The sequence below is a fragment of the Chelon labrosus genome (assembly GCF_963514085.1).
Source record: "Chelon labrosus genome assembly, chromosome: 19".
Classification (NCBI taxonomy): Eukaryota; Metazoa; Chordata; class Actinopteri; order Mugiliformes; family Mugilidae; genus Chelon; species Chelon labrosus.
This window is the reverse complement of record NC_140352.1, coordinates 17864967-17880168: the sequence shown is the minus strand read 5'-3', so window position 1 is coordinate 17880168 and position 15202 is coordinate 17864967. Positions and strand designations below refer to the sequence as shown.

At 43.7% G+C, this 15202-nt stretch overlaps 1 protein-coding gene across 11 annotated transcripts in view; it reads left to right on the top strand.

Moving 5' to 3' along the window:
- The window catches only part of mrtfab (myocardin related transcription factor Ab), a 38685-nt gene extending 24311 nt beyond the window's left edge, over nt 1-14374 (top strand). For 6 of the 11 annotated variants that reach the window (XM_084567480.1, XM_084567485.1, XM_084567489.1 and 3 more), the window contains 16 exons: nt 3522-3577; nt 4074-4149; nt 4690-4851; nt 5757-5920; nt 6073-6216; nt 6429-6497; nt 7029-7213; nt 7736-7907; nt 8619-9014; nt 9115-10146; nt 10258-10464; nt 10552-10644; nt 10980-11120; nt 11254-11346; nt 12178-12241; nt 12814-14374. In XM_084567480.1, the coding sequence (XP_084423606.1) occupies nt 3522-3577; nt 4074-4149; nt 4690-4851; nt 5757-5920; nt 6073-6216; nt 6429-6497; nt 7029-7213; nt 7736-7907; nt 8619-9014; nt 9115-10146; nt 10258-10464; nt 10552-10644; nt 10980-11120; nt 11254-11346; nt 12178-12241; nt 12814-13394 (3635 nt within the window). In that variant the 3' untranslated portion in view covers nt 13395-14374. The remainder of the gene's footprint in view (nt 1-3521; nt 3578-4073; nt 4150-4689; nt 4852-5756; nt 5921-6072; nt 6217-6428; nt 6498-7028; nt 7214-7735; nt 7908-8618; nt 9015-9114; nt 10147-10257; nt 10465-10551; nt 10645-10979; nt 11121-11253; nt 11347-12177; nt 12242-12813) is intronic. The other 5 variants (XM_084567483.1, XM_084567486.1, XM_084567488.1 and 2 more) reach the window with 3 other exon arrangements.
- The last annotated feature ends 828 nt before the right edge of the window (nt 14375-15202 follow it).

Below are 15202 nucleotides of genomic sequence, written 5' to 3'. Positions count from 1 at the left end.
CTCAAGGAAGTGAAGTAAGTAGGTATGTGGGCAGGTTTGTCCCGGAAAACGGAACAACCTGCAACTTGCTGCTTGTCTTTTAAGTATGTGACAAAAGCAGCATCCCAGTAAAAGTTTGTTTTTTCCACCACACTCTGTGCTGTTGGGTAGCCCAAGTTTCCAACCATGAGTGAATTAGTTAGTCCACTAAAAATGCCCCTGGTGTCACTAAGCTGGTTCAGTTTGCATAACAGTTAGTGGTAAACTACAGTTATGTATAAAAGAATACTCCCCTGGGAGAATACCTAGGGCAGCATGATGTGTCTCATTCATTTAATAGCTACACTACATTTTTATGTGTCCTTCTCCTGCAGCGGTCTTAATGCCAGACCGTAGCTGCTTTGGGATAGTATGTTTCACTGTCAAGAAACTTCTTAAAAAATAAATAATAGTAAATAAATAATAAACTTCACAGAAGGCATGGGTTTAAATGCGATTCTCAGAAAATTGCTCTAAAGGTGACAAATGCAGGATTGCACAAAATCCACTGTAGGACTCATCACTCACATCATCTTTTATTGACTTTCAGATGAATTGTGCCATGATGGCATAAATGAACAAAAATAGCTGTCGTCCAAATGAATTCTTTTAAATAAATCTTAACTGAAAACGAACAGTGAGATTTATTGATTTGTTGAGGCTTTTGTTTTACACTTCGGAGTTAATTTTTATGCAGTGGCTATCATATCTGTACGGCTGCGATATTGTTATCGTTTCATCTCCGGATTATATTTCTGTGTTTATATTCATTTAGTTTATAAAACCAAAAATGCTCCTTCACAGTGCCACCACACGGCTCATTTTGCCTGAAAAACATTCAACTCAATCAGCAGTTTATCATATTTGAGAAGGTAGAACAATCATATATTTGTCTTTTGTTCTAAAAATGGCCTGTTTTAATGAGTCATTTTATATCCTATCGACTGACTGATCATTGAAACTCACACATTCTTAAAAACATGACGTGTCTTCAAGCATGCTGACCAGCAGTAGAGAAAACAGTTAACTAACATAAGGTCAGTTCCTGTTGTGGTATCCAGTCCTCACATTGGTTTTACAACTGTAGGTGGTGTGAATGGGTGAAGTTTCCACCCCTCCTCAGTAAACACTGTCTAAGTGCTCTTGAGAAAGTTGCTTTACCTTCCACCTGCTGCAGTGAAGCTCCTAAGTTGCCACTGGTAACCTGATAGAAAAAAAATGTATAGCTTTGCTGGATTGAGAGCAAGCAACAGAAGTACAAAAACATCACTGTGTGCTTTCGCTGCTGGCTGATGAACCTGAACAAGAATGAGATCAACTGTAAAGATCATAGAGTCAGTGTCACAGTAGAAGGAGTTAAAGTTCTTAGTATTCTTAGTATTAGTTCATACTAATGAAAATAGATTTGAAAATGCTGTGTAGGTTACCGAATGTTTTCAGTTCCCCTTTATATGTTAAGATAATTGGCAGGGGTTTTTCTTTCCTATTTGTTTAATTTGTTTGAAGTTGTCTCTAATTTAGAGAAACTTGGTGTGTTGGCTGCTTTACAGCCAGATGTGTGTTGCAGGTCAAAAAGGCCAATTGACACGGTCAATAATAGAGACATTATTAGACGGATTGAAATAATAAACCAGCCACAGTAGAAAGTGGCATCAAACCATTGTTGTGAAAATTCAAAATTCTGAGAGACATAAAGATGATAGTGGTAGGATCAGTGTGTGGTGTTTTGTTCAGTTGTATAGCGATCTTGACCGTCGGTTATATCCAAACTGGTATGTAGGTCCTCTTTGGACGTCAGGGGCTGTGACATGAAGAATGCCTCCGACCCCCACCCAGTCATCTGTGGGACATACAGCTGACACCCTGCCGTGGCCAGAATGTCCACACTTGCACACAGGCTTGGCAGGGATTTCGCCAGCGCTTGACCAATCAGACAATTGTTCTGTTACATCATCGCAACTGCCACTGTCCTCCCAATATCCTTCCCCAAATATAGAGGGGACATTTTTGTTTGTGCTCTTGGTGTGACAATGACGGGATTATGGGATGAGATTAGAATAAAGTTTGTTAATTTCTATTAACTTCTCCCGCACTGCAAATCTTTTGGTACTGCTCTGTCCCTTGAGACGAGTAAAGACCAGTGATTGTATATAAAGATATGCAAGCACTCCATGACGTCACCAGTCAGTTCCTGAAAAGTGGTTTTGATTCCCCTGTGTACAGTTGTTGTGAATGGTAAATTAACTAAAGAGGCTTAAACAGTTTTTGCAGCGTGCTTATTAGCATTTTTTCGTCTGGTAACGCATTGTTGGGATTTCTTTATGTGGCATGTTTTATCTGATACGGGAAAAAGAGATCCTCTGCATCCAATTGGGACATGTTGCACATACAGCCCATCCAAATGGTTTGACTGGCCCAGCTCATCTTCTTACGTTCGACCCCGCACCAATATCTGGGAAGTTAGAGCTGGCTTCCAGATGTTAGCTTTTTGTTTTGTCCTCAGAGGTTTCTGCTTGGTCCAGCCAGATAGAGGATCTGAGCTGGCTTGTGAAAATGGCATAAATGTCACCCTTCTCTCACACACGCAACATTGAGACATTCACACCCACACACTGGGTGCATTACAGGCCGTCATGGCTAAGCGCAGTGATGAATGCGGGTCTTCTTTGCGTATGCAGCAGTCCATCCATCACTCCGCACTCTCCTCTGTCTTTCCTGGACTACTGTTCATCAAGAATGGATGTCCCTCCATGTCTGGGCCACAATCCATTTATCTGACTTAATGCAGAGAATTGGCATCTGAATTAGATTTTAGTTTTAGTCTGCAGTACGCTTATCACAGTATCTCACTAAGAAGCTCACACATTTTAAGCCACATCTGTAGCACTTCTATTTATAATAACTATCATGAAGCAGGGTTTTCATGCTCATTTAGAAAAAAGTATGTTAAAGTTTAATGTGTGCTAAAAATGTCCAACTGTAGACATTTACCAACTTCTAACCTCACTTCAAACTAAGAGAAAGAATACACAGTGTGGAAAGTGTGTCGAATAACATGTGTAGGTTATGGTCTCAGTCATGTGGTCCCATCTCTGAATATTTTCTCCTTCGAAACCATATTAATCTAAGCCAACACTGAGGCCAATTCGTGACATGGACAGAACCCACAATGACACCGATAGTTATGACACGACTGTGATGTGAACAACCTATTACCTATTGACAGGAACTAATTTCTCAGTGACATCCACTGCAGAAACTATGCTTTATTTTTGTGCACACCACAGACACGCATCAGCCTACTAAGCTGTCATAAGTGTGTGTGGTTTAGAAAAGCACTCCTGACGTTCTCTCTCAGCAGCCACTTCTGCTTTGCGCCTGTCTTCGATTATAGTTGTATCTGCTGTCACATTGTTTCTAGCTGAAAAGAGCATCACGACTCCATCAGTCCTGCATTCACTGCTCTCACTTTTTATTTTCCTTCCCTCCCTCTCTCCATGCAGCACTGAAGAGCCCGGCAGCCTTTCACGAACAACGGAGGAGCCTGGAGCGAGCAAGGGTGAGTGTTAGAAGTTCAGTGAGTTTCCTGCTGTCTCGGTGGATTTTCTTAAGCGAGGGAAAATGGCAATGCTTAAAAATGACACTTGGGCAAGAATTGCAACAAATGGATACCTTGGGTGCCGTGCCGATAGTGAGGTGACTGTCTTTAAGTATGAAGCCGTGTATACCAGTTGGATTCCTAAGCACTATTTATATTTATCTGCCACTATCGATAGCAGCTAATACAGCCTAATAATAATCTGCATTTTGTGTTACATTCTAGTTGATTTTGTGCAATACTGATGCAACCATGTCCTGGTTTGTAGAAGATCACGTAATCTAGCATGAACTGCAAAAGTTCCAGCTGCAGAAACTTAGAAAGTAATGAAAATGAGCAATAGTGATGTTCCTGCGCTTCGCTTTCATCGTTTTTGTTGCCTTTTCTTCCATTTTTATTTTCTTTCTTTTATTTTGTAACCTTTCCTCATGTGTTCGCCTCCTCTTTTCCTCCGCAGACCGAGGACTACCTGAAGAGGAAGATCCGGTGTCGTCCTGAACGCTCTGAGCTGGTCAGGATGCACATTCTGGAGGGTGAGTTTTGGCCATCTAATTCCCGTACTGTTATCAAAAATTAGCGTTGGAACAGTAGAACAGAAGAAACCTCCTTCAAAAGGAAATATGCTGTAAACGAAGCGCAACAAATTCTCTGTAGTGTTCCCACTTCACATTTATGTTTGATCTGTATTAAAGAGTCATTTTGTATGATTTAATGGGTCTGCAAGATCTGCATGTTTTTCTTTTTCCAATTGAAGGTCTTCTCTCGATGACATGTTTGCTTTTGCTTGGCATTTTTATTATGTTATAGACAACTGGTAAAAATGTTGCTCTCGTCATTCAAGTGTGTTATCAGTGTCATGCATCTGGTTTGTTTTTGGTTTGGTTTTTAAACTGAGGTTGAATTCAGTATGAGGAAGTGCTAAAAACTCAGTATCTGCAGCCCCCAGAAGCCGAATTCTTAACACAGGCAAATAAACATATGTGAATCCACTTCTTGTATGTGGCATCTGGTTTCTGCATCCCTCGATAAATAAATTTGCATGTATGCTTTGTGTCCTGCTGTGCCCTCCACAGAGACGTCAGCAGAGCCGTCTCTGCAGGCCAAGCAGCTGCAGCTGAAGCGAGCACGACTGGCTGACGACCTCAATGACAAGATCTCTCACAGGCCGGGTCCCATCGAACTGGTCCACAAGAACATCCTGTCTGTCACTTGCCCTGTGCAGCACTCACTGCTGGGTAACTACACACACCTCACACACACCTTGCTACGGGGACAGGCAACCGTTAGCAGTGACTTTGCATTATGTTAATAAAGTACTCTGCTGCTGAACACATGCAAAACTTTGATAAACATACAGTACAGACAAACACACATCATTATCCATAGTTAAAAATACATTCAAACATGATATGAACACGGGAGAGCATCTGGAATAGAATCGGGTATAGATACAAACTCTTGCACATCTACAACTTTCATTAAGCAAGAATGCTGGTGCAAGGATGCACACACACACACACACTTGCACAACATTTACCAACACTCATAAGCACACCCTCAGGGCTTAACTAGACAACTAGACAAAACCCTGCACAGGTAAGAGTACATTCTGAACATCAATTACGTTCAAGTTAAAACATGTTCAGGTTTTGTGTGCAGTTGCGCCACCTTTAAAACATGATTTCCGCTCAGTCTGAACACACGTCACTTGAGAAATTACCACATCCAGGTTTTTACCCATAGGTGAGTGTTTAAACTCTGACAGTACATAGTAGTGGCTATAGGATGTGTCATCGTGGTGGAAGCCATACCATTAAAAGCAAATCATTACAGAAGTGACACAGCAGCTTTGTTTGGACATAGTCCTGTTTTGAAACAGAACGCAGAGTGTTGTATAACTTCTCCAAAGTCACTCATTACTGATTGCTAAAGAGCAATGACTTTGATGGACTGTTACACATAGTGGTGAAAGCACAAACTGAGCCGTTGCATTCTTTGGCGCCAGCGGCTGGAAAATTCACAATTTCAGCAACTATTTTTACTCTTTTACTGAACACAGATTTTCATAACAGACCACCAAAAGAGGCCACGGTCAATTTATTTTGTCACTGAGTCTGTAAACATTTCTGCTCTGCAACAGATTCTCCAAAGGGAGCTGGGGGAGAGAGCTCATCTTTAGATGAAGACAGCAGTGATGCTCTGTCACCCGACCAGCTAACCAATCACGACTCTCCCCTGAGTGCTGTCCCTCAGATGTCACCCTCCGAAGTGCTCACCCCGAATGGAGACCTTTCTCCCACACAGGTATTATTGAAGCTTTTAATCTTTTCATTAAATCAAGTAAATAGTGAATAATTCAAACTGAAGAAAACTAACTTCAAATGTATTTCACCTCCATGAATCGAATGGCTGTAAATATGATGAAACAATTAACTGGAGTTATATCTTCACATCAGTTTCTTACACAACCGCCACCTCCTCCACCTCCTCCGCCTCCTCCTCCTCTGGTGAATGGGTCAGACTCTTCCCCTCTCCCCAAAATCATGAATGGGACGACAATTATGTCAACATCCTCCCGCTCTTCTTCCGGACAGGTCAAGGTGAGCCGGTCCTCCTCACAGACAATCAACCTTTGCTTGGAGCTTGTTTTTTTGCTGTTGTTTTTAAACATACTGTAGGTTTCGTTTCTTGTGATTATCTTATGACGTTGATCTTTATTTGAAGAGCAGCGATAACTGGCTAACACTTCACACATTCATCTCTTCATTTCCTTTCTTCCTCTTCCCCATTTCTCACGGTTTTCTGCGTACAGTCTCAGGCCAAGTCAAGTTCAGACCGTCCTCCGCAGAGGCCTAAGAAACCAAAGGACAGCAAGCCCAAGGTCAGCAAACTCTTTAGTGTTGGCAAAAACTGACACAGGATTTACAGCTCTGAGGGTTCACTAAGAAAGTATCATAGTCACCAAAGTTGGCACATCAGTTTTAGGCTATTTTATGATGTAGTTCCACTTTTAAGAATATATTTTGGTTTGTCATCATGTTGCTTCCAAAACAGGGTGAGACATATTGAAAGTGAAACCCTTAGATTTGGAAGAGACATTTTAAATGCTTTTTGTGGTTTTAGTCTCTGTTCCTTTAGAGTCATAGATCAGGGACTTCTCTGTAGCCTTAACATTTTGAAATGACATCCAACAATCATATAAGGAGAAAGCTATGGCAGAAGTGGAAGAGGTACCAACAACCGCAGTGTACTTGCTTCTTCACTGTAGAAACATTCTTGGTATTAATTCTTCCACCTACATGTGCTAAATGCACACACAAAAAACAGGCAACTTACATTCACCAATACATCTTTACACTCATGGCATGTAACGCTGTGGTGTCTCATAACTTTTTTTATTTTTCTGGTGAAGGTGAAGAAGCTGAAGTACCATCAATACATCCCTCCAGACCAGAAGGCAGACAAGGAACGTCCGCCTCAGATGGATTCGTCCTACGCGAAGCTCCTCCACCAGCAGCAGCTCTTCCTGCAGCTGCAGATTCTCAGTCAGCAACAGCAGCACTACAACTACCACACCATCCTGCCCGCCCCTCCCAAGTGAGTGTCAAGCATGGCAGGATGCGACAATGTTGGTATGGTGTGGAAGTGAGGATGACTAATTGCAGTGGTTTTTTACGTAGAGTCAACAAACTGACACCCGTTTTTTTTTTTTTCTATCTCGTGAAGCCAGTATTTACAGTCTTAAGAAGTACATTTGTGCAGCACAGCCAGCAGGCAGTTATTATTATGACTTCCTGTCTTCTCCAGGCCTTTTCTGCTGTGGCTTGTTCTTTTCACATTAGTGGTTTTTGGGTGAGTCGGGTGCTCAAAGCAGAAGTCAAGTCTAAAAATGACTGTTGGTCCCTACTCAGTGGTACAATTTAACACACAAATGCCAGCAATGACAACTACAGTATATTTTGTAGCATGTTAAAAAAGAGTTTAAATTTCCCAGTTTTACATCTGTGTTCACTGATGATCTGGTTTCTGTCACAGCGTTCTCTGTACTATCAGTGAAGACAGAGAGATCAAGTCTAATCTTTCTTTTACATGACTTTAATGTGTTCTGTCTCCCCTCAGGCCACAAACTGAGCAGCCTCCTACAACCAACTCTGGCCCCTCTCCCTCCCGCAGCGCTCACACGACGACCACCACGGCCACCTCCAGTCAGACCGGGACTGCCCGCCAGAGCCAAACTGCAGTAGGAGGAGCCAAACCAGCCACGCTGCCGGCCAACCTGGACGAGTTCAAAGTAATTTGAACAGAAAACTTTTTACACAATGCGAGAAATATAACTTGGCTTTCATGTCCTGACAAGAAAAATATAAATCTTAAAGTTATTTTTATTGAGGTAAACGACTAACGCAAATTAAAGACTTCTTTATGGTAGAGTCCTAATCCTGGTCCTGCCTGAAAGGGAACTCTTTGAATGTCGTTAGCAGTTCACTGATTTCTAACAATCAGTGAATTTTGCTTTGAGGAAGGGCGCATTATCCTGCTGAAAGAGGCCACTGCCATCAAGAAATATCATTTCTATGCTAGAGTGAACATGGTGTGTAACAATGCTTTTGTAGATGGTATATGTCAAAGTAACATCAATATGAATGGCAGGATCCTAGGTCTCCTAGCAGAACATTTCCCTAAACCACCCAGACATAAACTTTTAGGACAAAACATTGACTTGCTGTGTATATTACACAGACTGACAAGTGCCATGATAATGAGATAATCATTGTCATGGCACCAGTCAGTTATTTTCTATTTGTCAGTGATCATAATGTTGTTGTGTATATATTTAGACTGTTGCATGATCTTTTTACCTCCAAGAAAAAAAGTCACCCCTGACATATATACCGAGAGACCTTTTAAAATTTCAGTTAACTGTACTATTGTTGTTTGTGTCTGTTCTCACGTTGAGTCAGACGCTGCTATATGAGTACTCTTCTGCTTTCCCATCCTCTAGGTCGCTGAGTTGAAACAAGAACTGAAATTGCGGGGTTTGACCGTCTCAGGCACCAAGAATGACCTCATCGAGAGGCTCCGCAACTACCAAGAACAAAATGGCGGCACCATAACTGTTTTGAAGAACAGCATATCGTCGCCAGGCCTGAAGGGCACAACCGCAGCCGTTAGCACCAACGCATCTTCTCCAACCACAACTTCCACCCCTGACCACCATTCAGCAGAGGGCGGGTTCAAGTTGGATTTGGCCTCATTGTGTCATGCAGTTCCGGGGCGGGTCATGCGATTTGGCAGCACCAGCTCCAGCCCACCAGTTTCACCTACGCCGTCTGAAAGGTCGTTGGCTGGGATGAGTCCAGATGAGACGAGCTGTAACGGAGACATGTTTGGAGAGATGGTGAGATCTACATCCTTAAATTTGTCATTGGTAGGAGAAATACTTATTATTTGTCTTCCTCCAGATGTTTTCCTAACATCCTCTTTTTGTTGTCCTCCAGGTGAGCTCTCCCCTGACCCAGCTCACCCTCCACCCATCTCCTCAGCACCCATCAAACGTCTCGCCACTCTCCCAGCCTCTCTCCATAGTCAAAGAGGAGATCCAGAGCTCATGCTGCCTGTCCAGGACTTCGCCTTCATCTGTCCAGCCTTCTGAGCCTCTACACGGAATAGCCATGGACACATCATCTATGGACAAAGACCAGATGCTCCAGGAGAAAGACAAACAGATTGAGGAGCTAACAAGGATGCTGAGGCAGAAGCAAAGACTGGTGGAGAATCTCAGGTCCCAGCTGGAGCAGGGCAAGATGGCAGGTGGGATAGTGGTGAAGAAGGAAGGAGGTGAGAAGAGCAGAACATCCTCAGAGGTCAAGCTTCAAACTTTAATAAAGGCCTCAGCCATTCAACCCCCTACACTCCCTAATGGCATCGTGTTGAAGGTGAAGAAGGAGGTGGAGCTTGAGGAAGGAATGGAGGGAGTAACAGAGGAGGCTCAAGCAAAGAAGCCAACCCAGCCCATGCAGTGCTCTCAAGAGACTCTGCTCAGGCTGCAGCAGATCCATCGGCTGCAGGTCCAACAAGCCGAGCTACAGAAACAGCAGCCACAAATTAATCAGCAGCTAAGTCAGGTGCAACTGCAGAAAGTGCCAGAGGCTAAACTGAACCCTCAAAAACAGCAGCAGCAAAAGATAGAGGCTCAAATCCTGCTCCATCAGCAGCAGCAACTGCAGCAGCTTATCATAAAACAAACCCAACAGAAAGTCCAGGCCCAGCAGAGGTTAGCACAGCAGAAACTTGCCCAGCAGAAACTCGCACAACAGAAGCTGGTGCAGCAGAACCAGCTTAAACAAAGCCAAGGGCAGGTGCAAGCTCAGCAGAAGAACCAGGTTCAGCTGAAGCAGGTCCAGGTGCAGATCCAGAACCCAACAGTGACGAGCCAGAAACCTGCACTGACCCAGAGCCAGCAGAGGAAGCAGCAGAGGGCTCAGCAAAGGCAGCAGAAACAGCAGACGGCAGCAGCAACTACACAACAGGTAATACAGTTTGATATATATGTAAACACTAAAGAAGAAATCATACATTCTTCTAATGGTGTTATTAAGACAACATTTTCTTTAAACTTACTGTTGGGTTTCTGTTTTCAGGTGACTCCAGTCATCATCAACCAACAGAACGGCACTCCACTCCACACCCCGGCCATTTCCTTAGACCTCCTAAAGGCTAATGGAACACCCACACTGGTCACAGACAGCAACGGCAATCACTACCTGATCGCTCTCACCAGTCATGCCACTGAAGGACAGAATGGAGTGTCCTCATTGGCCAAAACCAACGGACGTATCACACTGCAGGTACAGGAAATGTGGTCTTTTGTCACGAACTGCACTAGGTTAATGAGGAAAAATGATTTGTAACTTTGCGTACATGGCGTCTTTCAGAGATTGCAGTCGACTCCAAGTAAACTCCCCAGCACTGACAGCCAATCAAAAGAGAAACCAGAGGCCGAACCTGTGAGCCAACCAATCAAAAAGGTACAACACAAATTCTTTCTCTATGGAACAGGCTTCTTAAGGACTTTTTTAAATATTAAATATATCCCAACCTTTTACCTAGTTTTTTATTTTAGATGTTGTTGTTGTTGTAAATTTATAAAATCTAGTTAAGCTGTGAAAATAAATTTAATGTTGGTAAAATGCAGCAGGACTGTTAGCAACTTCCAAGCAGTATCATCATTGTGCCACAAGGTGTCGCCACTGACCCAGTTTAAAATGATCAAAATCAACTGTGGACGGATGAAATGTTAGCAGCTTGCTGTTCGAGACTCTAAATGTACTCTAAACGTCTCTTTGCCTCTGTTTTCCCTCAGGGACAGAAGCCAGGGCTGCACTTGGACACCAATGGCGCTCCGCAGCCCAGCCTCGCGGCCACTGCACCACCCAACCTGCAGCCGTTCTTCGACGACATGTCGGACAACGAAAGCCAAAGCAACTTAATGTCATCTCTCAAGGTAACGCCGCCTCCTCTGGTCCTCGGCGTTCACACCAGCCTACCATCTCTGCTGCTCAGTCTCCCACTCTTTTTGTTCATTAAATTATTTTTCTCCTTGTTTCCTCTCCCATTTCATCCCACCATCCTGGCAGAGAGAGGAGGTGTGTCCGCCTTACGACCGGCACACACTGTTCACCCCTCCCTCTCCCAAACCCAACACCACCCTTCCTCCTCAACGCTCCAAAGTATGTCCTCCAGCATGTCTTTTCTTTCCACCCCTCTTGCAGTATTGATCTTTCTCTTCTGTCTTTCTGTCTCCATTTTTCTATCTCCTCACACTGAGCCGTGTGTTCATGTTACTAAACATAGAGAACAGTTATAGTGGTGTGTTGGGTTACTGTGGTCTTGTTTTTTGTGTGTCAGCCTCGCGTCTTGAACTTAATCCAATAGTCTGTGATGGTATGCCACAATTGTTGTGTACGTTTATAGCCCACTATTTTCACCCCGTCTGATTTACTTCCGCTTAGTTTACATATTGTGTGCTTGTCAGCGTGTTTCATTTGGACGTGAAACATTTGCAGGAAGAAAATAGTAACTTGGTGGCCAGTCAAGTGTTTCCAGTCATGAGAAAGTGAAAACGGCTCTTTTTGCTCCAGCCACAACACCACATATTCCTGTCCGTTAAGACTTGAGAAAGTCTGTCTTCTTACCCTAGTTTCAGACGCTAAGTGACTCATACTGAAACCTGTTTTTGTTTTATTTGCATAAAGCCTATTCAGCAGCACAGCAGCAGACGGCAGAATGAAAGGGGATGTTCTGTGTTTGATCATTTAGATCCCAGATTCAAGATAAAACACCCCTTAAACTGCTTGTACATCACTTTAAAACATGAAAACATTCAAGATGGATAAACCCATCATTATCATCAGAGACTTTATGTTAAAAATCCATTTTAAACACATGACTGAAATACAAAAATACCAGGCAGAGTTTATTACTGTGTTTTAAGATGGCGTTTGTGTTTTAGTTGAGCAAGCAGTGCTGTGGCTCATGAATAATTTGTTCTTCTCTCTTAGCAGGAGAATGGCGTGAACAGCCAGCAGATGGACGACCTGTTTGACATCCTGCTCAAGAGTGGAGGTAAAAAGCTCCAAAGTTGATGAGAGATAGACATTGTGAGAAAGGATACAGCTTTTGTCAGAACATGTAAAAGTGCTGCAGCTCGGCACATTCTGTAAATGTTTTCGCCTGTTTCTTTTCTGTCTCACTTTATTGAGCCTCCTCTACTACATGCTGCTAGTGGGAGAATGGTATCGAGGCTGGTGCAGCATTTATATAATGACCGGATCAGATTGAGCATGTAGCCAAGTGTGATCGTTTGGTTTTGTTTTCACCTGCCATGAAACAATGTGACTAAACATACTTACTGTCTGGAGGTTCTTCACAGAACAGAGAAGAGATTTCTGTTGTATAGTTTTATAATCCTGCTTAGTATTTAACGTGACTATGTAAATGTCAAGTCAAGCTGTACCCCACAGTCCTGATCTGTAATTCTTATTATTATTATTTTGCACATGTGATCTAAAATACAAGTAAGATAAAAAAAAAAAATCTTTATGGACAGGTTGAGTCCCACTTTCTTGTTGTTTTGGAGCTGTTAATAAGTCTGTTTTCTATACTGATGGTATTTTTCCCCCTTTGTCCTCCCTCAGAGATCCCGGGCTTCAAGTCTAACCCGGACCCTTCCCTCGCCCCTCTGCACTCCGACCCACCTTCCCCGTCCACTGCCCCGTCCCCCCTCCACCTCTCCCCTCCCTCCCCCACAGAGCCCCTCATCTCCCCTCAGTCCTCCGTGGGAGAGCCCTGCAACAGCACCGGACGCCTGGAGGACTTCCTGGAGAGCACCACGGGCACCCCCCTGCTGGGCATGGAGCCCGGCGGCGGCCTGACGCTGATCGACGACCTCCACAGCCAGATGCTGAGCACGCCCAGCATCTTGGACCATCCTCCCTCCCCCATGGACACGTCTGACCTGGGCTTCTCCTCTCATCCTTCGGGGCTGGACTTTGGCGACCCCACTCTGGACAGCATGGACTGGCTGGATATCTCCATGGTGGGGAGCGCAAGTGGCGGGAGCGAGGGCAACGGAGGGGGGCGAGGAGAAGGAGGGGGAGGTGAAGGAGACGGGGGTACGAGTTTAGCCCCGCTGGCTCCGCACACTCCACAGAGCGTCTTCTCGGCCGATTTTCTGGACAGCACAGACCTGCAGCTGCACTGGGAGTCGTGTCTGTAGCCCGTCGTACGGACGCACACAGATGGACATGCAGTCGCTCACACTGTGTACAGGCTCCGTCTTTATTTCATGCACATACACATGCCTTCTCTATGCTGTCTCAACCACTGCAGGAGTCACTGGCACATGCAAACACACGCATTTACACAGTTTTCCCTGTCTTTCACTGGCTGTTACTGAATGCAAGGTGAGGTGAAACAAGCAAGAAACATAGAAGTTAAATTCATAGAAAGGACTTGAACTTGGTGGAACTGAAGTGGACTTTTTGAATTTTAATTCTATGGGGATCCTTGAAGCAGATGGCTACAGCCAGGCTGATGGAATCCCACTTCCTGTGCCCTGACCAGCATTATAACCAGGTTAAATTAAACCAGCTGTAGGTCACTTCAACACATTTCAACCCCTCTGTAAACCGTCTGACAGATCAGACCCGGGGAGGGACTCTCTGCGACGTTTACTCTGGCTTCTAGAGATAACGGTGTGTGTCAGTGCCTCCTAAACTTTGCACTTATGCTGAATCTGGTTGGTTTAAAGGGGGTGTTCAGGTCAACGGCCCAATCTTAGCACTGTTCGGCGAGGCTGACTGAAAGCCAACACGTGTTATGTTGATGGTGTGTAAAGAAAGGCAGCTGTCGGTGGCCCCGTCGGCCCCCTGAGCCCCACCACACTAGTCAAAAACAAACGACCATCATTGGTTGACAGTTGCTGTTGAAATGAACCATATCAGTGGCAACAGTTTGAATTGAAGCCTCATTGGAGGTTGTGTATTATTGATAACATTGTAGACCACTATGTATTGCTGTATATGGGGTGTATATTATCAATTGTCCATATGACTATTTTTCTTTGCTGGTTGCTTTAGAGTCGAGCTGGCCGGCTGGGGAACATAGGGTGAGGGCGGGGCTTCCAAAATACTTGGACCTTGTCATTTTTTTAAAGAAAAAAAAGTTTAAAAAAAAATAAATATAAAAACTCAAAAAGATGCGTCTGTTTTTCTTTTGCATTTTCACAACACATGATCCCATTGGTTTTTCCTGAAACTTTTCTAATTAAAACCATAAAAGTGCCACGTAGCAACAAGTCTACCTGTTGTATTACCTGATTAATGTGATGATCATTACAGGATCACTAGGAACACCTCAAGTTTGAGGAATCCTGGTCATAAAAGAGAAATCCACAAGGGGGAGCTATTGTAAAGAAATTAGTCTCTGATCATTGCGCACGACCACCTGAATCCAAAGTGATTGTTTTCAAATTTTAGTTTTACTTCACCTGGGCACTGAACAGTACTCACATCAGTGCATTTACCAGTGTATCTATTGTTATTTATTGTTATTTAATGGTGGTGAAATGTCAAAGGTGGATTTCACTGTAATTGTTCAGCCATGAAGGAATTATGTAGTTCCTCTACACATAGCTTTGATGATTATTTGAAACTACACTTTTGTTCCTGCAGCAGTGTGTCCTCACTTTACAGTTTTGTTTATGTGTGTTTCAGTCATTGGGAATCTCGAGTTTGATCCCTTCAGCCCCTTCACGCTCTGTCACAATCAAAACCTGGCACTCGCTCTCATTGTGGAAATTGCACAGGCAAAGAGCTCAAACACCCGAAAAGTTAAAATGCAATCATTTCTCAGACATTTTATTTTGAAGGTATGGTGTCTCGTCCTCCCGCCCGTAACTGATGGAGTAAAGCTTATCTGATGGATGTTGTTTTGTTACATTTCTCAGTATCATTTACATCTTTGAGCATAATTCATCACAACACCACAGCTCCAGTTATTACAGCATCAACAACTTAAAGTTAG